The sequence below is a fragment of the Vanessa cardui genome, chromosome 25 (assembly GCF_905220365.1).
Source record: "Vanessa cardui chromosome 25, ilVanCard2.1, whole genome shotgun sequence".
In the NCBI taxonomy this organism is placed as follows: Eukaryota; Metazoa; Arthropoda; class Insecta; order Lepidoptera; family Nymphalidae; genus Vanessa; species Vanessa cardui.
The window spans coordinates 7,860,698-7,886,434 of record NC_061147.1 but is presented as its reverse complement, the minus strand read 5'-3'; the positions used below and the strand labels follow the sequence as shown (position 1 = coordinate 7,886,434).

The 25,737-nt window shown below is 41.1% G+C and overlaps 2 protein-coding genes across 9 annotated transcripts in view; one reads left to right on the top strand and one right to left on the bottom strand.

Annotated features, from left to right (window-relative positions):
• LOC124540482 (serine/threonine-protein kinase WNK1-like) overlaps positions 1-19,011 on the top strand; it is a 39,968-nt gene extending 20,957 nt beyond the window's left edge. For 3 of the 8 annotated variants that reach the window (XM_047118088.1, XM_047118087.1, XM_047118089.1), the window contains exons 12-33: positions 192-349; positions 2,481-2,569; positions 2,682-2,825; positions 3,810-3,974; positions 7,530-7,629; positions 7,712-7,812; positions 7,896-9,961; positions 10,260-10,471; positions 10,908-11,036; positions 11,277-11,511; positions 11,643-12,531; positions 13,304-13,413; positions 14,056-14,130; positions 14,688-14,882; positions 15,152-15,340; positions 15,745-15,860; positions 16,192-16,278; positions 16,893-17,045; positions 17,117-17,177; positions 17,402-17,494; positions 17,605-17,876; positions 18,147-18,840. In XM_047118088.1, the coding sequence (XP_046974044.1) occupies positions 192-349; positions 2,481-2,569; positions 2,682-2,825; positions 3,810-3,974; positions 7,530-7,629; positions 7,712-7,812; positions 7,896-9,961; positions 10,260-10,471; positions 10,908-11,036; positions 11,277-11,511; positions 11,643-12,531; positions 13,304-13,413; positions 14,056-14,130; positions 14,688-14,882; positions 15,152-15,340; positions 15,745-15,860; positions 16,192-16,278; positions 16,893-17,045; positions 17,117-17,177; positions 17,402-17,494; positions 17,605-17,876; positions 18,147-18,710 (6,203 nt within the window). In that variant the 3' untranslated portion in view covers positions 18,711-18,840. Of the gene's footprint in view, positions 1-191; positions 350-2,175; positions 2,276-2,480; positions 2,570-2,681; positions 2,826-3,809; positions 3,975-7,529; positions 7,630-7,711; positions 7,813-7,895; positions 9,962-10,259; positions 10,472-10,907; positions 11,037-11,276; positions 11,512-11,642; positions 12,532-13,303; positions 13,414-14,055; positions 14,131-14,687; positions 14,883-15,151; positions 15,341-15,744; positions 15,861-16,191; positions 16,279-16,892; positions 17,046-17,116; positions 17,178-17,401; positions 17,495-17,604; positions 17,877-18,146; positions 18,841-18,877 lie in introns of those variants that run through there. The other 5 variants (XM_047118093.1, XM_047118094.1, XM_047118092.1 and 2 more) reach the window with 4 other exon arrangements.
• On the bottom strand, positions 17,960-25,120 carry LOC124540483 (trypsin CFT-1-like). Its single transcript, XM_047118096.1, has 9 exons — positions 25,025-25,120; positions 23,510-23,628; positions 23,044-23,129; positions 22,617-22,681; positions 22,009-22,208; positions 21,694-21,850; positions 21,381-21,532; positions 20,726-20,809; positions 17,960-18,546 (listed from the first exon to the last, which is right to left on the bottom strand). Exons 1-9 carry the CDS (start codon positions 25,062-25,064, stop codon positions 18,538-18,540), a joined length of 912 nt encoding a protein of 303 aa, XP_046974052.1. The 5' UTR covers positions 25,065-25,120; the 3' UTR covers positions 17,960-18,537.
• Between the last annotated feature and the right edge of the window lie 617 nt (positions 25,121-25,737).

The following is a 25,737-nucleotide window of genomic DNA, read 5'->3' as shown; positions in this document are numbered from 1 at the left end:
CCAATGCCAGCGTGCCGACCGCTCGGTTACGGTCTCGGAAGGTCCCATCCCATTCTGAGCACGCTTTTATACGTGGTGTAACATGCAATCGCATTAGCTAAAACGGGATCACGTAACATGTAAAATCCTTTACCACCTATTATTCCTAAGACTGATTGTCTCGGTGTGACACACGCTGCGTTTGGTCGCAGGCACGCCGGAGTTCATGGCGCCGGAGATGTACGAGGAGCACTACGACGAGTCCGTGGACGTGTACGCGTTCGGCATGTGCATGCTGGAGATGGCGACCGGCGAGTACCCCTACAGCGAGTGCAGCGGCCCCGCGCAGATATACAAGAAGGTGGTCTCGGTGAGTGGGCAGTGTACATGTGCATGTGCATGCTGGAGATGGCGACCGGCGAGTACCCCTACAGCGAGTGCAGCGGCCCCGCGCAGATATACAAGAAGGTGGTCTCGGTGAGTGGGCAGTGTACATGTGCATGTGCATGCTGGAGATGGCGACCGGCGAGTACCCCTACAGCGAGTGCAGCGGCCCCGCGCAGATATACAAGAAGGTGGTCTCGGTGAGTGGGCAGTGTACATGTGCATGTGCATGCTGGAGATGGCGACCGGCGAGTACCCCTACAGCGAGTGCAGCGGCCCCGCGCAGATATACAAGAAGGTGGTCTCGGTGAGTGGCCAGTGTACATGTGCATGTGCATGCTGGAGATGGCGACCGGCGAGTACCCCTACAGCGAGTGCAGCGGCCCCGCGCAGATATACAAGAAGGTGGTCTCGGTGAGTGGGCAGTGTACATGTGCATGTGCATGCTGGAGATGGCGACCGGCGAGTACCCCTACAGCGAGTGCAGCGGCCCCGCGCAGATATACAAGAAGGTGGTCTCGGTGAGTGGGCAGTGTACATGTGCATGTGCATGCTGGAGATGGCGACCGGCGAGTACCCCTACAGCGAGTGCAGCGGCCCCGCGCAGATATACAAGAAGGTGGTCTCGGTGAGTGGGCAGTGTACATGTGCATGTGCATGCTGGAGATGGCGACCGGCGAGTACCCCTACAGCGAGTGCAGCGGCCCCGCGCAGATATACAAGAAGGTGGTCTCGGTGAGTGGGCAGTGTACATGTGCATGTGCATGCTGGAGATGGCGACCGGCGAGTACCCCTACAGCGAGTGCAGCGGCCCCGCGCAGATATACAAGAAGGTGGTCTCGGTGAGTGGCCAGTGTACATGTGCATGTGCATGCTGGAGATGGCGACCGGCGAGTACCCCTACAGCGAGTGCAGCGGCCCCGCGCAGATATACAAGAAGGTGGTCTCGGTGAGTGGGCAGTGTACATGTGCATGTGCATGCTGGAGATGGCGACCGGCGAGTACCCCTACAGCGAGTGCAGCGGCCCCGCGCAGATATACAAGAAGGTGGTCTCGGTGAGTGGGCAGTGTACATGTGCATGTGCATGCTGGAGATGGCGACCGGCGAGTACCCCTACAGCGAGTGCAGCGGCCCCGCGCAGATATACAAGAAGGTGGTCTCGGTGAGTGGGCAGTGTACATGTGCATGTGCATGCTGGAGATGGCGACCGGCGAGTACCCCTACAGCGAGTGCAGCGGCCCCGCGCAGATATACAAGAAGGTGGTCTCGGTGAGTGGGCAGTGTACATGTGCATGTGCATGCTGGAGATGGCGACCGGCGAGTACCCCTACAGCGAGTGCAGCGGCCCCGCGCAGATATACAAGAAGGTGGTCTCGGTGAGTGGCCAGTGTACATGTGCATGTGCATGCTGGAGATGGCGACCGGCGAGTACCCCTACAGCGAGTGCAGCGGCCCCGCGCAGATATACAAGAAGGTGGTCTCGGTGAGTGGGCAGTGTACATGTGCATGTGCATGCTGGAGATGGCGACCGGCGAGTACCCCTACAGCGAGTGCAGCGGCCCCGCGCAGATATACAAGAAGGTGGTCTCGGTGAGTGGGCAGTGTACACGTGCATGTGCATGCTGGAGATGGCGACCGGCGAGTACCCCTACAGCGAGTGCAGCGGCCCCGCGCAGATATACAAGAAGGTGGTCTCGGTGAGTGGGCAGTGTACATGTGCATGTGCATGCTGGAGATGGCGACCGGCGAGTACCCCTACAGCGAGTGCAGCGGCCCCGCGCAGATATACAAGAAGGTGGTCTCGGTGAGTGGGCAGTGTACATGTGCATGTGCATGCTGGAGATGGCGACCGGCGAGTACCCCTACAGCGAGTGCAGCGGCCCCGCGCAGATATACAAGAAGGTGGTCTCGGTGAGTGGGCAGTGTACATGTGCATGTGCATGCTGGAGATGGCGACCGGCGAGTACCCCTACAGCGAGTGTTTCTTAGCTGAGATAATCAGCTAATATAAAAAAAAATAGTTTGTTCAAATCAATTTTCTAATGAAGTTATTTTTAAATTTAATTTTGCGTTGGTATGTAAATGGAATAATATTAATTTCACATTTTCCTTTTAGGGTGTTAAGCCTCAAAGTTTGGAGAAAGTGACAATACCGGAAGTGAAGGACATCATCGAGTCGTGTATTAAGCCTAACAAAGCCGACAGGTATGAAACGTACTTTTAATAAAGTATATGTATATAAACTTAGTAAAAAATACTTTTACGAATTACTCGCATTGATTTTATTGCCTTACAATTTGAAAAAAAATCCATTCAGGCCCAAAGTGAAAGATCTGCTTAACCACGAGTTCTTCGGCGAGGACATCGGCCTCCGGCTCGAGATCGTGGGCCGAGACCTCGTCACGTCATCGGACATCACCAAGATACAGTTCCGATTGAAGATCATCGATCCAAAGAAACGGTAATATTTAAAAATAAATCGTAAAACTCAGTCTTGCGAATGCTTACATCAAAATCTACCCGTAAGATAGAAGAACAATCTTCTAGGGTACTCAGTACCTGTGCAAAGTATTATCACAATCGAATCAATAGCATAGAAATCACTACCACTTGTTAGAGCTCTGTGCAAGCCTGTCTGGGGAGAATCCCAACATATTGTATCGCCAAACAGTAATACTGTATTGCTGCGTGCCGATTTGAAGGATGAGCGAGCAAGTGTAACATCAGCCTTTAAAGTTAGTGGCTCATTAGCGATGCAAGGAATGGTTCCATTAGGTGTGACCATTTGCCCGCTTGCCTATATCATAAAGGAACGCATAAATAAATTTACATTGATTTTTATATATTTAGATTGCTGTTTTTATTGAAAATACAATTTGTTCAAGTTTTTTGAATGTAGTGATATTTACTAAAGAGTGTGAAATCACTGTCAATGTAATGATTGCAGGAATCGCGTTGATGACGCAATTGATAACGTTCAATACTCTCTGAATGAATTACTATATATAAAGAAATTATAATAATATGTATTATTATAATATGTTAATGCTAATTAACATATTTACTATTCAGTTTACGCGAGTATTGTGTATCATATCAATAAATGTATAAAGGTTAAATTTGTTTGTTTGTACGTTTTAATTGGTATATAGCTACTTTATTTCTGAGCGCTGAAGAGTATAATATACGTTTATACTATATCATGTTTTCCATAATAAATCGTACAATGCGAAGCCGGCCCGGGTTGCTGGCGACAAATGATTGAATCTGGACTCCGAACCGGTGATAGCTTCACTGAATATAGTTTGTTAAATGACGATTCATAAGCACTCGTAAAAGCCTACTTGAATAAAGTGTATTTTGTTTTTATTTGGTTTGATTAAATTCGAAAACAGCCATTGCTAATATAATATATGTATACTAATACGGCACTCGGTGGACGCAGGTCGTACACACACAAGGAGAACGAGGCGATCCAGTTCGAGTTCGACATGCAGCACGACGACTGCGAGGAGGTCGCCAAGGACATGGCCAAGGCCGGCCTCATCATGGAGGAGGACGCCAGGATCGTCTTCAAGCTGCTCAAGTCGCAGCTCATCAGCCTCAACCGGTCAGTCTTATATAACTAGTCTTATATAACCGCAGTGTTTGACGCTCACTGACCAGTGTGGTCATCGGTGGTCGGTACTGATAATGCAAGCTACGATGTTTACATACGAAGGGCAAAATATCGATATCGATAAAGGAATACCTTCGTCTCACTACAATATGTATGCATTTATATATTTGAAATCCTACTCATATTTACAACAACAGCCTGTAAATTCCCACTGCTGTTGTAAAGGCCACTTCTCCCTTTGAGGAGAAGGTTTGGAACATATTCCACCACGCTGTGCCAATGCGGGTTGGTGGAATACACATGTGGCAGAATTTCTATGAAATTTGTCACATGCATCTTTCCTCACGATGTTTTACTTCACCGCCGAGCACGAGATGAATTATAGAGACAAATTAAGCACATGAATCAGCGGTGCCTGCCTGGGTTTGAACCCGCAATCATCGGTTAAGATGCACACGTTCTAACCACTGGGCCATCTCTACTACTCATATTATAACTGCGAAAGTTTGTGAGGATTGATGTACGTATGTTTGTTACTCTTTCACGATAAAACTATAACAGTCTTCTTTTGCCACAGGGTTAATAATTTGCTCATTCGTTTTTCTGTTTTATTGATTAAATTAAAAAGTTACAAGGTTTTGTTCGCGAAATTATATCTACAAAATAATGCATACATAATAATTTGTCGTATTAACTTATAAAGGCACAAGGTCGTTCATACTTCTATACATATAATAAAATTGGAATGTCTGTTTGTAATATTAAAATAACCGCTTTTTTTAAATGCATCAGTATGTAAACACGATGCCTAAAAATAGATAACAGTTATTACAACTTTTGTTTGTCATTATTTCTTTTTGGGAACAGCTGAACCGATTTTGATAGCACTTTGACTGTTAGATAGCTGATGTAATAAGGAGTAACTTAGGTTAAAACAATATTTTTTGTTAAATTCAAACGCGTACGAATTCGCGGGCCTAGTGGTTAATTATAATTTTAAATCATTTATAAATCGTATTACGTAAAAGATAAAACAAATTTGTTAAATATAATTGGCTTAATATTTCATGAATTCCATATATGTGGATTTTTATAAGGCTTAGCAAATAAACTATTGTGTTCGCAGAGTTTTTATATTTCAACGTCGAATGATTATTATGTAAGTAGAGCTATTTAAAACAAAGATAAGAAATCAGCAATGGATCTCATTGTATTCATAACTCGTATATCGTTATGATGTATTGTATATTCATAGTAGACGGATGTCGGCACACAGAATGTAGATTATATGTCGCGACCCTGAATTCGTATTTCTAATCGTGTCGGTACGTGTAAAACGTAACTTGGAAGGTTTTATGCAGTCCGATTTTTTTTTAGTATTCATTTCAACCTTGTATTGTGATTGTATCACATAAGTCGCGTCTGTTATGAGAAAGTCTCGTCGCTTGTTCCCTTTCACACCGTAACGGAGCTATAGATTTACGTGATTTATTATTTTAAATACATAGTTTATAGGGTACATTTTACAATGCAGTGAAAAATAGCAGCAATGACTTTTTTTAATTGTATATCACGGATAAACAGCTTAACTCATTACTTTTCTTGGTTATGTCTTGTCGGTTAACAAAAACAAAGCAGTCATTGATGCTCAGTCGTTCTCGCATAACGTCATCACAATTCAAATGCTTATTTTGACGCTTCATTGCGCGTAATTAATTGCTCTGACGCGATAACTGCAGTACATTATGTGTACCGGAGATTTGCACAACGGATTTGGTGGTAAACTGACGTTATTGTATATATAAAAAAATGCTCTCTGTGAGGTTGGTCGCGATCGTTTTTATTTGTTATCTCGTTACGGTGCTTTAATGTATGTGTGTGTGTGTCTGTGTGTAATGTGTCTTGGCATTGTATGGTAGTGTTGTGCATCACACGTGTGTTATTTTTATGTGACAGTGAAGAGTGTTTACGATGACACGATGATGATCATTGCGATGTTATTGCTGTCATCGACATCTATAATTAATTCGTAAACACTGTCATTTATCGTATATTTGTTTTTGTTTGACTGACGAGTTGTATCTTTGCTATAAGATATCACATTAAATATGTTAAATTTAAGAACGTACTATAAATATCGTCGATGAATTCCGATCCCACGCGATACTGGTTTTTATTTAATTGTCCTAAAACATATAATCTTGTGGCAAAACATCGATCGTTATCCTTTTGCATTGCAAATTATTTTTTTATTGTTCTGCGTACTAATCTAGTTAAACAAAAATTTGATGTTTTGTTGATCGTACTTTTTTGACATCATGGATTGAAGATATTATTTATTGAGAGAAGTGGTTTTTAGCAAACTTAGCTTTATATAGAACCGATAATAATATAAGGTCTTTGTACCTATAAGCTATCGATTTCTAAACTGAACCGTATCGCGTGTCTCAAACAATAGTTTCTTGCGACTTTCACATTGTTCTTGATTTTTCTTGAATTTTCATATATCGTTAAAGGTATTTCAGATGAACAGTCTTATTATGATTTTGTTTTATACAAATTTAATTCAGTCTTAAATTTGATTTAATTCATATGGTTTGTGTTATGACTTTAAGATATTTATTTGAAATCGATGGTAAGTTTTTAAAAGGAAACAATTTAATTCTCATTAAAATATTTCGTCCTTCTCGTCGCTGGTATTATATAGGCATTATCGTTACACATTAAAGATCAAATTAATTAATGTTTCCTTTAAAATCAGATAATATTAAAAATATCCAATATTTGAAATTTATCCAAAGTCTAGATTTCTTTAAACGTCTGATTGTTTCTCGATATACTTAACGTAGTCATGGCAACCCTAACAACGACTGGCACGCGCTAAATTCCATCAGTTACACGACCTCGCGTGCTCTGCATCGTTGTGAAATGAAAATATATTTCTGTCCGTAATTTATTTACGTTTATTTACATAAACAAAATTTATTATAAAAAAAATTGTCTGTGATTTGAAATCAAAGTATGTTGTATATAATACACAAAATTAAGTAAAAAGTATTTTTTTCGAAAATAGGTCTTACATAATTAGTTTGATTATTTGGTTCTAGACTGTAGATCTCTTATTTTAAATATTACAATGTCAAGGACGAGGTCTCATATGGTTTTGATATTTAGGTATAATAATTTTTGAAAATTTTTTTTTGTTCATTTTCATACCCATCAAATGTCTTTTTTAAAAGTTGGATTGCGGCTCTTGTCTCATTAATATTCATCAGTTTCTGACTGGACTCAGTTGGAAACATCATAACAGTTGGTGCTCAGTTTTGATGACAGTTTCCTTCTAGAGATTTTTTTCCACTAGACGTCGTAATTTTGCCCATTTCCTTATAGTTCAAGTTATTCGCTTTTACTCTTTCCTCTAGAAGTCACAAAATTCGCAAAAAGAATCGTAAAAAAAATTTTTTTTACTTTTGCAAATAAGGCCCGAGAAGAAATGTCAATGTTATATTGGTGTTTGTTTTAATCCAAGTCTTTGTTTATTTTTAGCGAAAGGAGTGAGAAGAAAGCTCAGATGCTGTTCAACCAGGAATTGATTAATGAACAGAATATGCAGCAACAATTACTTTTGGAGCAGCAGTTGAGACAGGTTTGTAGCAGGTTATAATATTTTTCGTTTAGTTGAAAACGATGATTTGAAAAGATTTCCATTATGAATTTATCGGTTAAAGGTTAAAATGATCCAGAACCAACAACAATCGGGTCCAGTGGATCCAGTGAAGGCTGGTCTGCTAAATGGTGTTGGTCCACAGCAGACTCTGGCATCCGTACAGTAAGTCGTTAAGCTGTAATATTTTTAGATATGTATATATTCGTAAATGCATTTGCTATATGGATTTTAATTTATGTGTCTAGGCTAGATCAACAATCTCAACTGCTGCAGGCTCAACAACAGCTTCTACAGCATCAGTTTCAGCAGCATCTTAATAATGAAGAAAAAGCCATGAAATTGTTTCAGCATAATCTTATGCAGGCACGCATGTCACCTTCTCTTACGGGCGACCAGCAAATCTTGCAACAGCAGCAGCTTCTTCAGCAGCAGCAGTTTCTAGAACAAAATCTCAAACAGCAGGTGATGATGGAACAGAATCTCCTCAATCAGCAGATGTTAGAACAAACGGTAACCAACCAAGTTTTGATGGAACAACAGGCCCAGCAAGCTCTTTTCGAACCGCAGCAAAATACACTACAACCGAATTTATTAAATCAACAGTTAGTAGCGAATGAAATTAATAATCAGAATCAAGCGTTGCAGCAGCAAATAATACAGCAGCAACAGAACATTATCGCTCATCAGGCAGCGGCGATACAACAAAAACAGTTGGAGGAGCAATTTACGGCCCAGGAGAATATGATGACTGGACCTCAAACGAATCTCGTTTCGAATCAAGTATTAGACCCATCCTTACAAAACTTACAAAATATTTTAGCTCAGATTATACACAGGCCGGATACGTTGCAGTCAAGAAAAGACTCCGAATCAGAACAAATGCAACAGCAACAACTTTTGCAGCAGCAGCAGCAGGCACAACAGCAACAACAGCAGCAGCAACAACAACAACAGCAGCAGCAACAACAACATCAACAACAACAGCAGCAGCAGCAACAACAACAGCAGCAACATCCACAGCAAATACAACAACAAATCATAAATCAGCAAGCCGAAAACGAACTTCAAAAAAATGCTCTGCAAGAGCAGGAATCCATGCAACAGAAGCAGAATCTAATGAATGCACAGTTGCAACAATCGGCTGGTCAAAGTATGAATTTTCAGCAAAATCAGCAGTTTATGCATCCAAACTTGTTGTCGGCTGTAGATCCTACTATTCTCGCGCAACAGCAGCAAGTGGCGCAAGCTCAGCACCAAGTAGCTCAAGCTCAACAACAATTAAATATGCAAAAGCAAATGTTAGCACAGCAGCAGCTCGTACTTCAGCAACAATTAATAACTCACCAGCAGATGCAAATGCCGGGACAAACTCTATCGCCGCAGCATATACGAAACTTGCAACAACAACAATATTTAGCTCAACAGGAGTTACAATTGCAAACCCAACAGAATATAATAGATCAGCAAAATTTAGCATTGTTGGCCCAAAAACAGCAACTAATGGGACAGCAGCAGCAGAAAGTGGAGGAGATATTACGAGCACAACGGCCTATATATACACGCCAAGGATCAGAGCAAAGCCAAATAAGCACAACGGAGGTTCACGATCATCAACAACCTGTAGTTTCCGAACAGTATCATCAGCAAAAACCGCTTCTCCAGCCCCAGATGTCGATGGATCAAATGCAGTATCAGAATCAACAATATGTAGAGAAACAGTTACAAAAGCAACCGTCCGAAGAGCAACCGTACCATCCTCAAGTGCAACCAATGCAGGGCCAATCGCTTCCTCATAATATGATGATGCAAAATTTCAGCTTAATGCAGCAGAACGAAAGGCAGATATCTAGTCATGAAGGCACACCTGTGCAAAATTTTACTGCCAATCCTCTGCAAATTTACCAACAGAGTCAGCCTGTGCAAACTATGCCAAACATTGCGTACACTTCCGTCGAATCATCCATACCGTCTACAGTTCCTACAACATTACCTCAAAATCCTCCTGTGACACAGTATCAGCAGGTGGAGACCGTGTCGACGTCGAATGCTACTTCGATACCTTCGTCAATTCCAGCCTCTCTGCCTACCCAGGTGCCCCAAGAAGTCAAACCTCAAAATCAAGTCCACGATACGGTGCCTCAGCAACTAAGCATTCAAGCCGAAGAAGCCTTCGTGCCAAATGGTTGTCACAAAGAACAATTCCACACCCCGATGACAGAGTTCCCCTCGGGTGCGACACACGCTGAGGCGATACGGCAGCCGGAACTAAGCTCCGTTGAAGAAAAACAAGCTGAAACTCAACAACAAGAAGGTGAGCATTGATTATATATATCTGGTTAGTTGCCATACTTTAAAATATCGCTACGTTTTAAAAAGTTCCATCCATAAAACATGAGTGCGTAGGTTTTACTAAATATTAGGTTCGAAATACGTATTATATGTAAACATAATTGTTTAATAGTCGTGTAAAAAATCAGACGATCATATTTCGAGAATCTTAAAATAAAAAACTATTTTTTTTATTTTAATTTAAATAGTACATATTCTTACGCTCAGGAGGACCATCGTAAGAATATGTAAGTAAGTTTAAGTATTGTGAAACACTTTAGGCACGGCGGTACCGTCTCCTATAACGAGCGAAAAGAAAAGTCGTGGTTCGAAGAAGCGTTCTCGAGAGAAAGAGAAGTTTCCCCGTCTCACGTTGCTGACGATAAGCGACGACAACACCGTGGTCGAATGCCTGCTCGAGTCCAAGTCGAAGACCGTAACCTTCAAGTTCCACGTGCCAGATGTCAACCCCGAAGAACTCGCCAATAATCTTGTAAGTGCGATATCACAAACTCAAACTCAAATTCCTTTATTCAATATAGAAGCATTACACTTACTTAGTTTATTGTCAAATAAACACTACCACCGGTTCGGAAAAAGGAACACCCTGACCTGAGATGAACCGGCGAAAGAAACTCAGCAGGGCTTTTTTTTTTTTTTACACGCATGTATTTAATGTCACGTGATTTTTATTTTTTAAACGATTCTAACGTCATGTTTCTTTTCATAAGAAATAATGCTGTGAATGTGAATATTTTATAAATCATACAACATATTTTTTTTAAATTAAAGACGAACAAGTTTGAAACCTTGTATGTGCATGATACCAAATTAAATACACATATTGTAAGTACACCGTACCGCGCAGTAGCGACAGTAGCGACACGTTGGTACTGTCCAAGCTCCCGTGACTAACGAAGGCGGCGTAGGTGGCGAACAACTTGCTGCCCGAATGGCAGAGCGGGGCGTTCACGGAGCTCATCGGCGACATCGTGCGCGAGCTGCGCGACCCCGCGCTGGCGCGCGCGCCCGGCCGCCTGCGCCTCAACATCGACAAGGTAAATAAGATACAACATCACATACATTACTCTGATCCCGATGTAAGTAGCTGAAGCACTTGTGTTATGGACAATCAGAAGTAACGACGGTACCACAAACACCCAGACCCAAGACAACATAGAAAACTAATGGTAATCTACATCGACTCGGCCGGGAATCGAACCCGGTGCGTGCCCGCCGCCACCGGCCCCCTCGCACTCCGCCGCAGGAACGCACTGACCGCCCTCGTCTGCTTTCAGACGGACTACGACTCCGAGACCACGGAGCGCGACGAAAATCTAACGGATTCCAATCAGGACAACTCCGAGTGCACCACGCCCACCGCCTCGCAGGACAGCATCGCGCTGGCCGAGCTGGCGGACGAGGCCGAGCCGCCCACGCCGGTCGCCGCCCTGCCGCCCGCCCCGCCTCTCGCCGCGACCCTGCCGACCGTCGACACGCTGGCGCGGAAGATCAGCACGGCCTCGTCTATAGGTAATATTTGTATTGGTTGAGATTAGTTACATATGTTCTAGTAGGTTCGACGCGCGCAGGCGTTTATTTGCAATGATCTGATTAAATATTGTAATAATTGTGTGTAAAAAAGAATCTGGTTTAATTCCTAGGTTCTAATCAGTCGGATGGAGGATCGACGGCGGATAGGTCCGGTAGTATGGAATCTAACGGCGAGAAGAAATCCCAAAAACCCACTCGAAAGATTTCGAGATTTCTAGTCAGTCCCGTCGTAGACCGCGGCGAGGACGTTCCGGAGGAAAAAGTCGACCGGACGTCCGCCGAGTCGGATAAACCGGTAGAGGCTCCAAAAGTAGCCGAAGTCACCAAAGAACCGCCCCGCGAGCCGCAAGTGAACGGTCTCCCGGAACCGGAGCCGGCACCGGCGCCCGTTTCGCAACCGGTGCCCGTTCAGCAGCCGGAAGCCGTACCAGTCACACAGCCGGAACCGCCCGCGCCGGTGGCGACGCAAATGACTCAAGCCATTCCTTCAGATAAATTTGTTCCTACGCACCAGTACCCTCTGCCGACGCAGCTGTCGCACGCGCCACAAACGGTCACCGACCACAGGCCGGTGGACATGAAGCAGATGCTGAGCGAGTCGGCGGGCGGCTCCATCGTGCAGACCTCCGTGCAACCCAATGTCACGTCTACCCATCTCCAGTCGACGATGCCGCAAAGTTTCCCCTTCCCGAGCACGATTAATTCCACCCTATTTAATGGTACATTACAACCAAACCTTACAAACTTAACGACTCCATTACAAATAGCAACCGATACCCCACTACTCGGGCTGAGCCAAGTCGGAACGCCTATGGGAGTGGGTGGAGAGCTGGCACTGAATATAGGTCTGGGGCAAGTGGCACCGGGGCTCGCTGATCCGATGGGGCTCAGCAGGCTGCAGCTGACGCAATCCTCACTGACCCCCACCCCGGGGGTTTCCGAGTCGCTAGCGAATGCCGAAAATATCCAGAGGATGTTGCTCAAGCAGAATATAATAAAGTAAGCTTTATAATTAATGTATATTGTAAATATTCAATAATATATCACTAAATATTAAAACAGTTTCGAATGCGACCATAAACAGTGGCGTCGCAAGATCAAAACTTAATGTGGGCAAGATACATTTTTCGAGGCCCTTTCTTTTCGACAACAGCACATACATTACTCTGATCCCAATGTATTTTTTTAGATGCCATACTTTTTCAAATTTCTAATTAATTTTCGGGTGAAATGAGGTGAGAGGCCACTTATCCACTGACCATAAAAAATACATAATGGTCATGTTTTTATAATTTTATGTAGTGACTATGATTATGGGATGTTCTGTTAGGTAAATGATTCGGGTATATATACAAAAAGTTTCGATGACAAAAACAACCCCTTCCAGAGTCTATCATCTGTTTCCAATACTCAGTTAATAGTAAAATAAATTTCAATCAACAACAGCCTGTAAATTCCCATTGCTGGGCTAAAGGCCTCCTCTCCCTTTGAGGAGAAGGTTTGGAACATATTCCACCACGCTGTTCCAATGCGGGTTGGTGGAATACACATGTGGCAGAATTTCTATCAAATTTGTCACATGCAGGTTTCCTCACGATGTTTTCCTTCACCGCCGAGCACGAGATGAATTATAAAGACAAATTAAGCACATGAATCAGCGGTGCTTGCCTGGGTTTGAACCCGCAATCATCGGTTAAGATGCATGCGTTCTAACCACTGGGCCATCTCGAAATAAATGTAATTAAAGTAAATTAACGTTGTATTGTTTCAGCCAACAGCAGAATCTCTCGGGACCGAACCTACTGGGTCTTCTCAACCAGCCGCAGTTCCCGCAGCCGGAGCTCTCGCTACACAACAACTTGCTGACTAACGCGCAACCTGGTATATATCTGATGCTTATCTCGTGACCTTACTGAAAACGATACTCATCATATATATGTTTATAAGATTATATCGATGGCCACTGATAGTCTAAGCCAATGTGCTTGAACGATAAATTAATATTTCGTTCAAAACGTATACCTTTTTATGATATATATTCTGTGGCTTGGTGTTAAAAAGGCCTAATATCAAAAAATCCTTATTTTTGGTAGCCAATAGTCGGTTGTTTTGTTATATAGCGTACATATGGTCTTACTGTGTAATATCATTCTCTTATGCTGCAAAATAAGGTTTAAATTTTAGTTAAAAGGTACATTGGTCCTTTTATCACCAGGTGAACGTATTCAGTAATAAAATGCTGGTTACTGGCTTTGTAGCTCGTGCATGGCATTGTGCTGTGCCATTTTGTATCTAACTAACTTGCTCGTAGAATCCCTTTTTATGTGATATATGTAATATAGAAATTAACAAAAAACATTCTCCAACAGTACTTTTGAGTATATTACCGAATATATTGCATTTAAAATGTAATTTGACCGTGTTCGGGAACGGAAACTACTGAATAGATTGTCTCGACTAACGCGCCCTGTATATCAGTATGAGCATTGTTCCCGTCCCCGCTGTGACTAACGCTGTGTGCAGGCCCCATGTGTCGCCTGCCCTACGCCCCGCCGCGCTACTACCAGCCCATGCTGGCCACCGCTAACGAGCTCATAGGTAACTACCACGCTCATTTCTGTCTTATCACGACTCGACATTTCGGTTTGTGACGGCTGTGAACCTCCAATGTATAATATTTATTCTGGTAACGTGCACGCTTATATACTCTGTGTACATAATTGATCTTGTTTTCTGTTATATAGGCCGATTGACGCGCTACGACGCAATAATATAATGCCATCTTATGCTTATATAAAAAAATAGTTTAAGAATATCTTGTATTGTACATTATTTGTAATTTTGACTAACAAATGTTCCATGTGTATAAACTTGCATGCCAGCGAGCTTGTTACGAAAACAGACGGAAATTTAAAATCGATAACAACTCGGTTTTCCAAACCAATTAAATTCGATCATCTTGTGCATTATACACTTTTTAATTTCATAAAATATATAATAATGGTATCTGAAATGTTGATCATAGTCTGCAAATCTCATTTTGATTTTGTATCGAGTTCTTTAATTGAAAGATTCGGTTTTAAATAAGAGGACATCTTAAATATATTTCGTGTTCGCAATTAATCGTATGTTTTTACGGATAATTTGTCATTCAGCCCAGCAGCAAGCGCTGCAAAATTCGGGTCAGCTTAACCAGCCGATGTCACAGCTGGGCCTGGGCTTGGGCCTGGGCGCTCCGCTGCAGCCCGCCCTGGCGCAGAACCTCGGCCTCCAGCAGAACATAGGCCTCGCCACGCAGAACCTCGCACTCAATCAGAACATTATGGGACAGAATCTTGGACAGAATTTAGGTGATATATGTTTGTCTAACTTGTATCATCATTTTTACTTATTGCAAGATTAAAATAGTATTAATATTTTGGATGTCATAGTCTTAAGATTATTTAATAAACCCATGCTACATAATGTAATGTATTTATCGTAAATAATGTGGTTACTCAAGATTTTAAACATTTGGATTCGCTAGTTTTTTTTAGTCCTAGTTGTCATTTTAAATACGAGATAGATACATCTCATCTTCAGTCGAGTCAGCTAGATGATCATGCTTCTTTTAACGTAGGTCTAGCCGGTCAAAATCTAGGTTTAAGCGGTCAGAATCTCATGGGCGGTCAGAACCTCGGACTCGGTGGTCAGGGGCTGGGACTGAGCGGCCAGAACCTGTCGCTGATGGGACAGAACCTCGGACATCTCGTGGCCCAGCGCGCCGTGCACAGCGCACTCGCGCGCAGAGCCGCCGACATCGACATCGGTGAGTCGCCCACCATCCGCCCCCGGAGACACACCTGGCTGCTTCATTCATTATCTCTTAGCATGTACTTCTGCTACATTTTCTTCGTCATTAAACAGAGCTTAACAAAGGTGTAGCTAATTGTATTCATATCACTTTAAATCATTCTTGTCTTCCAGAATTATTTACAAATTTTAAGTCAAAAATCTCTTTTGTTTATTTTGGGTTACTTATCTAAATATGAGTTTTGTTTTGTCATATTAGCAATCGTCATCCGGTTGCTAATTACTTACTAAAAACCTTACGTTTGTTTCGTGTTCGCTGTCAAATCTTCTAATATCGTCCATGCCCTCTAAGAGTCTAACATCGATGTTAGACTCTTAGAGGGCATGGACGATACCTTGTACAACGTCTCTCGTCCACAGGCATGGCGAATGTGAACTCGACGGGCTCGTCGCAGCCGAGCACGCCCAACAAGAGTCAGTCCTACAGCGAGTATATGCTCACGCTGCAGAACAAGCTCGCCTCCATCTCGAACAGCGTGAGTATAAGTAATTGGGTACCATCCCCGTCGTCCATTGAACCAATTCTTTGAGGAAATTTATTTCTAATATTTCATTAGTTCAAAATAATGTACTTAATTTTTTTGTCTTGTCGTAGTAATAAATGTGCTTCACTCGTAAATATCACTTGTAAAAACGTATAGTTGTTTATGCTACACAATTAAAAAAGCCGTTATACGTGTATTTGCGACCCCTTACCTTACAGTACAGTATTTAGTCTAATAATAGACTAACTTGACGATTTTTTGGACATAAAAAAACATATTTTATTTATAAATCTTATATCGTTGGATTTTTTTTTGTTTCTAGGGTCCAGTTTCTCCACAATCTCCTCTAGAATACAGTCCTGCATTATCGCCAACGCATAAACAAATGCACTCAATTCCAGGACATAAGGTGAATAAAATTATCAAGTTGACTAAGTGTTGTTACTAATTTTATGTTATGATTAATATTGATAACGAATAGTTTTTTATGAAAACTATTAGTTAATAGTAGTTCACTTCAATTGATTGATATTGTCTGATTGAAATCATCATCCTCCTGCCCAATTTTCCCAATTTTATTTGGGGTCGGCGCAGCATGTCTTCTCCTTCCATGCTTCTCTGTCAGACGTCATCTCACAAGTAACATTCTTTCTAATCATATCGTCTTTCACACAGTCCATCCATCGTTTTCTTGGTCGTCCTCTACCTCTATATCCATCCACATTCATGCTCAAGGCCTTCCTCACAATATGTCCCTCATTCCTCCGCATTACATGCCCATACCATGATAGCCGCCTTCCACATAACTTCTCGGCTATCAGTGTCACTTTCAAACTTCCTCTTATGTACTCATTTCTTACTCTATCCATTCGCGTAACACCATATGTATGATGGAAAATATTTATTAAATTGAATGTCAAATCACGACCTTCGATCGACGAGACGGTAATACATTTTATGAAATTTGTATTCAGAAACATGTGTCCATATAAGCGCTACAGATATGTGTATAATGGTTTCCAGCGGGACGCAGCCGACGGAGGCGCGGAGGGGGCTGCGGAGGGCGGCGAGGGCGCGGAGGGCGGCGAGGCGGCTGGCTCGCACGCCGAGCGGCTGGCGCACCTCGACCACGAGCTCAGCAAGATCAGCCTGCACTACAAGCACTCGCAGCCCAAGGTCAGCCGAGTCACACGCGCGGCCCGCGCCAGTCACGGTGCAGACGATAAGCCACGTGTTGCGTGTTGCAGGACGCGTACAGCGAGCACGGCGCCGACATCAACGACGCCGCCGTCGAGAATTACCACGAAGGTTCGTATTATTCCATTTATAAAAATGCAAGTGAGATTAGATAATTAATTAGTCATTTTAAAGAAAAAGTAACAGTGGTTTCACTGATTTTTATCGAAGTAACAAATTAGAATTTTTTTTTGGTAATATTTTTTTTATTATTCCGATTTTGGCCTCGAGCTAATAATATCTGTAGCGCTACAGCAAATGAATGTAGCGTAGTGACGCTGAGCGTGTGTCCGCAGAGCGCGTGCCGGGCGCGCGCTTCCAGCTGTCGCGCGCCGCCGCGCTGCGCGGCTACGCGCTGTGCCGCCTGCTGCCCGCCGACGCCGCGCACGGTACGCACGCTGCGGTCGAACCGCTGCCGACTCTTCTATTAAAGCCTACTCTACCGGGACCATCCGCCCTCCACGGCTGTACCTAATCAGTTGATCTTTTTGACACCTAGGCAAAGATAAGCTGGAGCTATCTCAGAGTCAATTCGTCGGGGAGGGGGGGCTGGACGAGTTGTCGTGCGACAACACGTCGCTGTGCGAGGACGCGGGCGAGGCGTCGGCGGACGCGGACGCGGACGCGGGAGCGGACACGGACGCGGACGCGGATGCGGACGTCGACTGCGACACGTACGTGCTGACGGACCGCACGCGCGCGCGCCGCTACGTGCTGGACGACGCGCTGGCGGAGCGCCGACACGTCATCCTCGACCCCGCGCCGCCTCTGGTACGGACCGCTGCGTGGCCTTGAGCTTGTGTTGAGTGTGTGTGTGTGTGTGTGTTTATAGGAAGAGATAAAAAGCGAGCAACGACAGTTTATATTACATTTTAATTTTCATGACATTCGTAATAAATTATATACAATTAAGCAAAATGAGCATTTAAAGCGCACTGTTATTTGTTTGAGAATTTGATCGTTTCAGTTTTAATTAGTCACATCGATGGAGCTTCGACGGTTGTATGACAATGATTGCAAATTGTTATATATTTTTTAAAGAGCGATTCGAGGCCGAGCCCCGGCGAAGCAGTCGAGACGGTCGAAGCGGGCGAGTTCGAGCGCAGCTACCTGGTGCTGGACACGCTGCGGGACATGACCTGCACGGTCATCGACCGCACGCTGGCGCTGGAGGACGACGCCTGCTTCGCGCGCTTTACGGAGAGGAGGCATCGCGATGAGACGCCGCCCAGCGTAGGAATCTCCGTGAGCGAGGAGTTCGCGCGCTGGCGAAGTGCCGCACCTCCCGAGCCCCCGCCTGCGCTCCCCGGGGCCCCCGCGGCCCCCGGGGCCCCCGGGGCCCCCACTGCTCGTCGCCGGCTGCTTCGCGACCTGCCCGCCGCCGACCTGATGGCCGACCTCTACGTCGACGACGCGCTCACCGACAGAGGTACTAGCGGATCTGTCATGTTTATAAAGTCATTAATAAATGCGATACACAATTATGTGCTTCTTGTATGGCATGTTCGATTATATGGGAGGGTAAGCGAGCATATGCCGCCACTGAAAAATGTTCCAATATATATGAGTAGTCACGTCCCTTATATGTTAATTTTAATTAGGTAACGTAATAAATAAATTATCTATGTATTGACCGTTAGCGATGCCTATTAAAGAATATTACACGATGATTTTGATATTGAACATCTTGAATCAGTTAGTGATTATTGAATGAACCGATTTGTATATAAAAGTGAAGTCGGTATTGTACGTAGCGGTGTGTGTGTCCACAGCGCAGTGCCGGCAGTTGGTGCTGATGTCGGTGCGTCCGCGCTCATGACGTGTGTAGCGAATCACCTTGTACCTTATATTTATTGTACGTGTAACATACTATATCTATTAATTAAATATTCATATGTGATATCTATCTCGTTGTTTTATTTATCTAAACATTTAAAAAAAAAAAAACTCCTGTTGAATCAAACACTACGCCTTGTCCAGGCAGTTCTTTGCCTTAAAAATGATTGTCGAGGATTGATGAAAAATTAAAATATGTAAACTGCATAATGTTATTTAATTATCATTTTTATGACTTCTTATATACATTGTTTTACCGTAAATGTATTCGTTTTTTTAATAACATAATCATAATCATTGTCATGCATCATAAAGTTACATTCTATGGAACATAGTGACGTGATCGATTCTGCAAATTAATAAATCGATAATAATCATTTTATACACGTGTAAATCATTATTCCCTATAATGATTGACACGTGTATAAAATGATCATGATCTACTAAATCTGCTCAATATTTATGAAACGTATAAAATACAAACCTTATGCTGATTAAAAAGGAGTTTAATGGGTTTAAATAGTTACCATAATTGTTTATGGATGTTATGTTCTGTTCTGTTTTTAGTGAAATAGTTTACTATGTGTTTATCTTTTAAAAAAGCTTTGAACATCTCAAATATTGCTGGAAGTAATGATATTCTAATAAACAGATATGTTATATCCATATTAAACAACAGAAAAATGTGTGCCGCGCCGGGGACCGTTTCTTTTAGTTTATTTTTACATTTCGTTAAAAGTAAAAAGGATAGCTTGATAAAAACAATAAGTAAAAGGGATAACTAGATGTTTTAATTAGGCAAAACGTAAAACTAGTAAACTACGTAAAACAACTAAAGGCAAACGTCCCAATTAGGACGTTTTCTAGTCTTCACTTCTTGCGCGTTAATAACATATCTGTTTACTACAACATCATTGGCTAGAAGCGTTTTGACAGTACGCAGGTTTTCGGTCTTTTTTTAAATCTTCATAAAAAATCATTATTCAAGTGGCTCATAAAAGTTTTGAGTCCATTTTTATAGTGATGAATATAATAAAATGTAAAGTTCGTAAAGTCGATTCCACCGAGAAGATCCGCCAAGAAAACTCATTACTTACTGTTATTAGCCATTTTAAATTAAAGTTATGTCAATAAAGTACATTAACATTTGTATTAATCCAGCTCAGAAATCTTTATTTCCTTTGTTTAACTAATTAGTTATAAATTCACGATTTTTTTAATCAGTGATATTATATTGAGTAATATGGATTATTTTTTTATGTTTTTTGAAATGAGCTTTAAATTTCTAATTAGCCAAGTTAAAAATAACTGGAATTTTGTAAGTACTTTACGATTTACTCCTCTGTTCTATACAATTATTGTCAACGATTCTTTCAGCAAGATTGATTTATAATAAATTGTTGTATAATAACGTGCAGCACTACGATCGCCTCCTGGATATTTCATTTCATATTAAATTGTATATATAATATATGAGACAAAAAAACCCGCTGAGTTTCTTTCGCCGGTTCTTCTCAGGTCAGGGTGTTTTCTTTTCCGAACTGGTGGTACCGTTTCAATTGACCATCAATAAGAAAGTGTAATACTTCTATATTGAATAAAGTAATTTGAGTTTGAGCTTTATATTGTGAATCAATTGTAAGTATAAAGTATACTTACAATTGATTCATTAAAAACCGGATCCTGATAAATGATTAATGATCATAACGTGTATGTTATATGGATGACTTTCGAAACACAGTTCTCGAGGATTAAAGTGCGAGGTGAAGTGAAAAACGACTCACTGCAATAATGCTAAAAGCTAGTAGTAGGAGATTGAAATGAAGAGAGGCGGCGCTGCTGGACCGCGGGAAGGCCACGCCGTACACCTACGAGAAGACATTTTTATAGTATCAATAATCGAAAAATGACAAATCGTTATAGAAATAATAAAATTATCTATGTATTGCCTTGTACTTATATTCGACAGTATGTATCTTGGTAGGGCTTTGTGCAAGCCCGTCTGGGTGGTCTCAACCGGCCATAGACATTGGCGCTGCTAGAAATATTAACCATTCCTTACATCGCCAATGAGCAACCGACCTTAGGAACTGAGATGGTGTGTCCCTTGTGCCTTAGTTGGCACTTACACTGGCTCACTCAACTTTCAAACCGAAACACAACAATACTAAGTAGTATTTTTGGCGGTAGATTATCTGATGAGTGGGTGGTACCGACCCGGACTACCACCAAGTAAATAATAAGTCATGGGAAATTCAAAGAACGAATGTTATTATCAAAGTAACTTTGACAAGCATGGTTGAATTGTGAGATAAAATAATCTGTAAAGTGTGGAAATATCTCGTTACAAAGATTGCTACGGCATTATTTTTATCTGAAGCCATTTAATAATCAAAAACGTATTTGGTTAATATTCTTATCGTATTTCTGGTCACGCACGGTGGAGTTGATCCAATTGAAGTATGCCGCCACGCGCGTGTTGACTCCAGGGAACATCGGGTCCGCACAGCCCCACCCCCACGACGTCAGGCCGACCACCACGCCGTTCGCCACCACCGGCCCGCCGCTGTCGCCTTGGCACGCGTCCTTACCTGACTCAATACACGAGACACGTGTAGTAGATGTCGGCGACAAATTATAATTAGATTATAATACTTATATACATAGAAAACAATGAATTATTTCTATTTCATGGGATATTAGGATATTAGGTCAGAAGTTATCTGTTACTGTTACTCGTAATGATGCTCACCGCCCACGTCGAGCAAGCCCGCGCAGAACATGTTGTCAGTGACGGGGTAGGGATACCCCGGGGTCTCCAACATGGCGTAGCGCGCCGCGCACGTTTCGTGCGACACCGTGTACACTCGCACCTCGTTCAGCACTGTCGACCCTTGCGCCACCGACGCCTGCGCAGATCATATATATTCAAATACATTTCAGGCTCCTTTAAACTATTATTCTTTGTTAAATGAGCAATCAATGTTCGTATTTTTAAATCATGAGAGATATGATGTTTAAGCTCCGTCGTAATCTTTTAATGGTTATGAGTCTCAGAGGTACCCACATTGGTCCGTCCCCAGCCGAGGATAATAACGGGCGTTCCGTCCGACAGCCTAACTTTTGCGGTCGGCAGGGTAGCGATCCCCACAGACGCCGACAGCGGCACGAACGACGATAATGTCAGCACCGCCACGTCGTTGTCGCGCAACGGCGTGTTGTACGACTCGTGGACCACGATCAGCGACACTTGGCGCAGCAGCCCGCCTGCACGGAGAATCTTTGATTTACACATTGTATAAGCTTTGGCTTGAGTTAAGTTTAAGTTACATCGTTGCTACTGGTAGAAAGCCAGAACTCATAATAAAAATATAATAATACATTTGTTGCGAAATTACATTGTTAAATATTGTAAATACATTCAATATTATTTTAAATTAAGGTTAAATTCGTATGAAATACACGTAGCAGTAGCTCTTGAAGTTGAAATTTCAAGATTCTTTCTTACTAAGCGTATATATAAGTAGGTACAGCTTTATATAAACCTATTTTCTAACGTCGACGATTCATATAGTGAATATACATATTTATAATACATATGACATAGATATATTATATATGTACGGCATTATTTATCAGATTATGTGCTGGCAAAATTGCAGCTGTCGTACTTACCTCTATTTATATATGAAGATCCTACTCTGACGCTGAAGTAGAACGGGCTTACTTGTATGCCATTCCTAAGATAAAATATTTTTGATTAAACCTGTGCTCGTATAAAAATATTATTAAACAGCGGCAATCAAAAGTTCGCCGACATAAAATTTTAATTAAAAAAATTTTTTCTAGTTATTATATAAATATGATGGGAAAACGTGTAAGGGAAGAATCTAATTGAAGTAAAAAAATATTCTAGTGGAGTCAGTGAGATTTTTGATCGTGCTGATTGCTTCATTCACCTTGTTTCGAGTTTGCTTGACAGTGAATTCACATGTAAAAATGTTTTACAAAGTAGTATCGTATACGAGTATAAGTTTAAGAATCATTGTTTTACCAACGAGGTGCCAATACCACAAAAGATCTATTTTGTATTGTATCTTACTGAGCAACGAAGCAATGAGCGGCGGAGAGCACGTGCCACTGTGTTATTAAGGAACCGCCGCATGATAGTTGAGATGAGTACAGGATCTGTAAATTACAATAGATGTTTACAATAATGTCCATATTTTGAAGAATTTAAATATTGGCAATGGTACTTTATATCAAAATTGCTGCGTTGGTCTTTGTAGTTACATACAGGATTTCAAATAAGAGGTCCCAGGTTCTAATTCACGCTAGTCAAAAGTTTAACTTTTTTTAGGTTATGATTATTATATTCTCGGTGTATTTGATGACGTTCTGATTGATTTTAGATAAGGCGGTCATTCTCAATGGACATTTTACACACGTGCACAAATGCACACCCATAATCCACTATGTTGATATACTATTTTTGGACCGAAAAAACCTACCAATATCTTTATCCGGGTCTCAATTTAAAGTTTTAAATGTTTATGTGATTGATATACCTGTACAATAAACGGATACTTTTCCACGGTAGTAGCATTTCCACCAATGATGCGCGTGCTGGTGACGTCTATAGCGCCGCCAACGCTCAAGTTTGATGTGGGGACAGTTTGTGCGTAAGCTATTTAAAAAATAAAACATGGAATCAGTATCTCAATAGTATAAATGATAATTGATTACAAACTGTTAGTTATGTAGGTATATAAATAAAAAGTTATTCTAATGTATGTTGAAACTAAAATGAACTGTGTGGCGTTTCTGTGAAATTTTTAATCTTTAAGGATTATTTTATAACATGACTAGCGATCCACCCCAGCTTCGCACGGGTGCTACGCTGATACTAAATATACTACAGAATGTCTTACAACGTTCACAGATTTTTGTAATTAGACGATGCATTTAAGGTAGGTTCTCAATTGGATAGGCAACATACTGTGGCGTATGTTGTAAATTGTAATAAATTAAATTGTATAATATCTTAGTGTGTCAAATTAAGGAAAATGTTAGTAAAACTTTAATAGTATCATTAATAATTCATTTTAGTGCCTTATTTCTCAATTAATGGCCACCGTAGTCAATACGGGCTCCTAGACAGGAGCTTATTATTATATTGTAATGATTCTCAAATAATAAGTAATTCATACTTTTAGCAAAATAAAAAATAAAAAAAAAAAACTATTCATATTAGTGATTGAACAAATAAAGTCTATGCTTTTAAATAAAAAAAAAAAAAAACAAAATGATAACAGGTGTGGTAAAACAAAACATCTATAATTTAAAAATTACAATTCGGAAATACCGAACAATAAACCAAGTACTTCAAACTAATCTTTACTGTTATTATACTTCGATTGAGTATTGCTTTTCTAAAATTTATAAATTGAACCCTATTGTCATTTATATAAGAACTTAATTCAAATAAACGTAAGACTTTAATTTATCTAGGCAATCGAAATTTCTAATAACTTATAAATATTCGATTCGATGTAATACGGAAAATATGTGACTGTCCTAATTATGTTTTTTTTTTCGTATTATGAGGCAAACCTAAATCGTTAAAATAAAACAAAGGTTTATTTTCAGCTATCTGATACCAATCGGTTATTGGCTTTATAGATTTGATATTTTAATTATATGCATACATTTTATACGTTGAAGGCACTTCGCCGTTCTAAATCATCTATTTAGGTTTATTCAGATAATTAACTGTTGCTATTTTAGTCATCCTCTATAGTTATTAACGTTATTACAGGATTTTATTTTAAAAATGATCCGGGAAACTGAACAAAGATTTCGCTAATTTGGGTTGATATTTTGGAATTCATGATTACCAATAGTTTTATTTAGTTGAAGAAATATATATTCCTGGTAACCCTTGCGTCCTTAGGCCTAGTAATATACAATACCTAACTGTTAAATATACTAACAAAACTTTTAGTTATCTATTCGAAATAATTTTGTTTTAAAAAATATATTGAATATTAGAACAAACAGAAGGCTAATCAAAGGGTACTTACAGCACACTATTAAATTTAAAATTAAAATGACACACCACATTTTTGCAAACACTAACAATGGACTGGCGATCGAGAAGTCTCTTATCGAGCGATAGCGCTGATATTATCGGTTGATCCAATTTCTATCTTCATCAGATATAAAAGCTCTTGAGCATGTGATTCATGATTAAACTTGCTCTTTTAATATATATAGATTTTTATTTTTTTTTATTCGTTTTTATGATTTTTGTCAGTTATAGTGCCGGACTAAGCACGTCACAGGCCCAGAGTAGCAAAACTGAAAACGTCCCTATTTCTTCGCTCGCGTTTAGTGCGGTCGGTTGTCATGTTAGGTATGTTAGGCAATAAAAATATGTCCTTTCTTGTAGTTAAAATTAGCTTCATACCAAATTTCATCAAATTCATAGGTTTAGTAGTGAAAGAGCGACAAACAGACAGAGTAACTTTCACATTTATAATATTAGTATAGAAGTATAGATAGATATCGATAATAAAACGATCATAAAAAAACTCAAACAAAAAAGTATTTTTAGTTTGGTAGACAAGTAGCCTACCTAGGTCACCACTACCCGTAGACATTTGTAGATGAAATTTGGAATTCTGTCACGACGTTCGAAGGTGAATTTCAGCTGTTGGGGTAAATCCGAACAATAGGCTATTTGACAATGAAAAATAAATCGTGAATTATTGTAATCAGTGTATATTACGAGTTT

Excerpts from the sequence above, each read along its gene's own strand:
- LOC124540483 (XM_047118096.1), bottom strand. The coding sequence starts at position 25,064 with ATGTGGTGTGTCATTTTAATTTTAAATTTAATAGTGTGCT. Across the intron at positions 22,682-23,043 it reads GCTCATTGCTTCGTTGCTCA|GAATGGCATACAAGTAAGCC; the intron begins GTAAGATACAAT and ends ATTTTATCTTAG. Across the intron at positions 21,533-21,693 it reads GGGCTTGCTCGACGTGGGCG|GTAAGGACGCGTGCCAAGGC; the intron begins GTGAGCATCATT and ends GTATTGAGTCAG.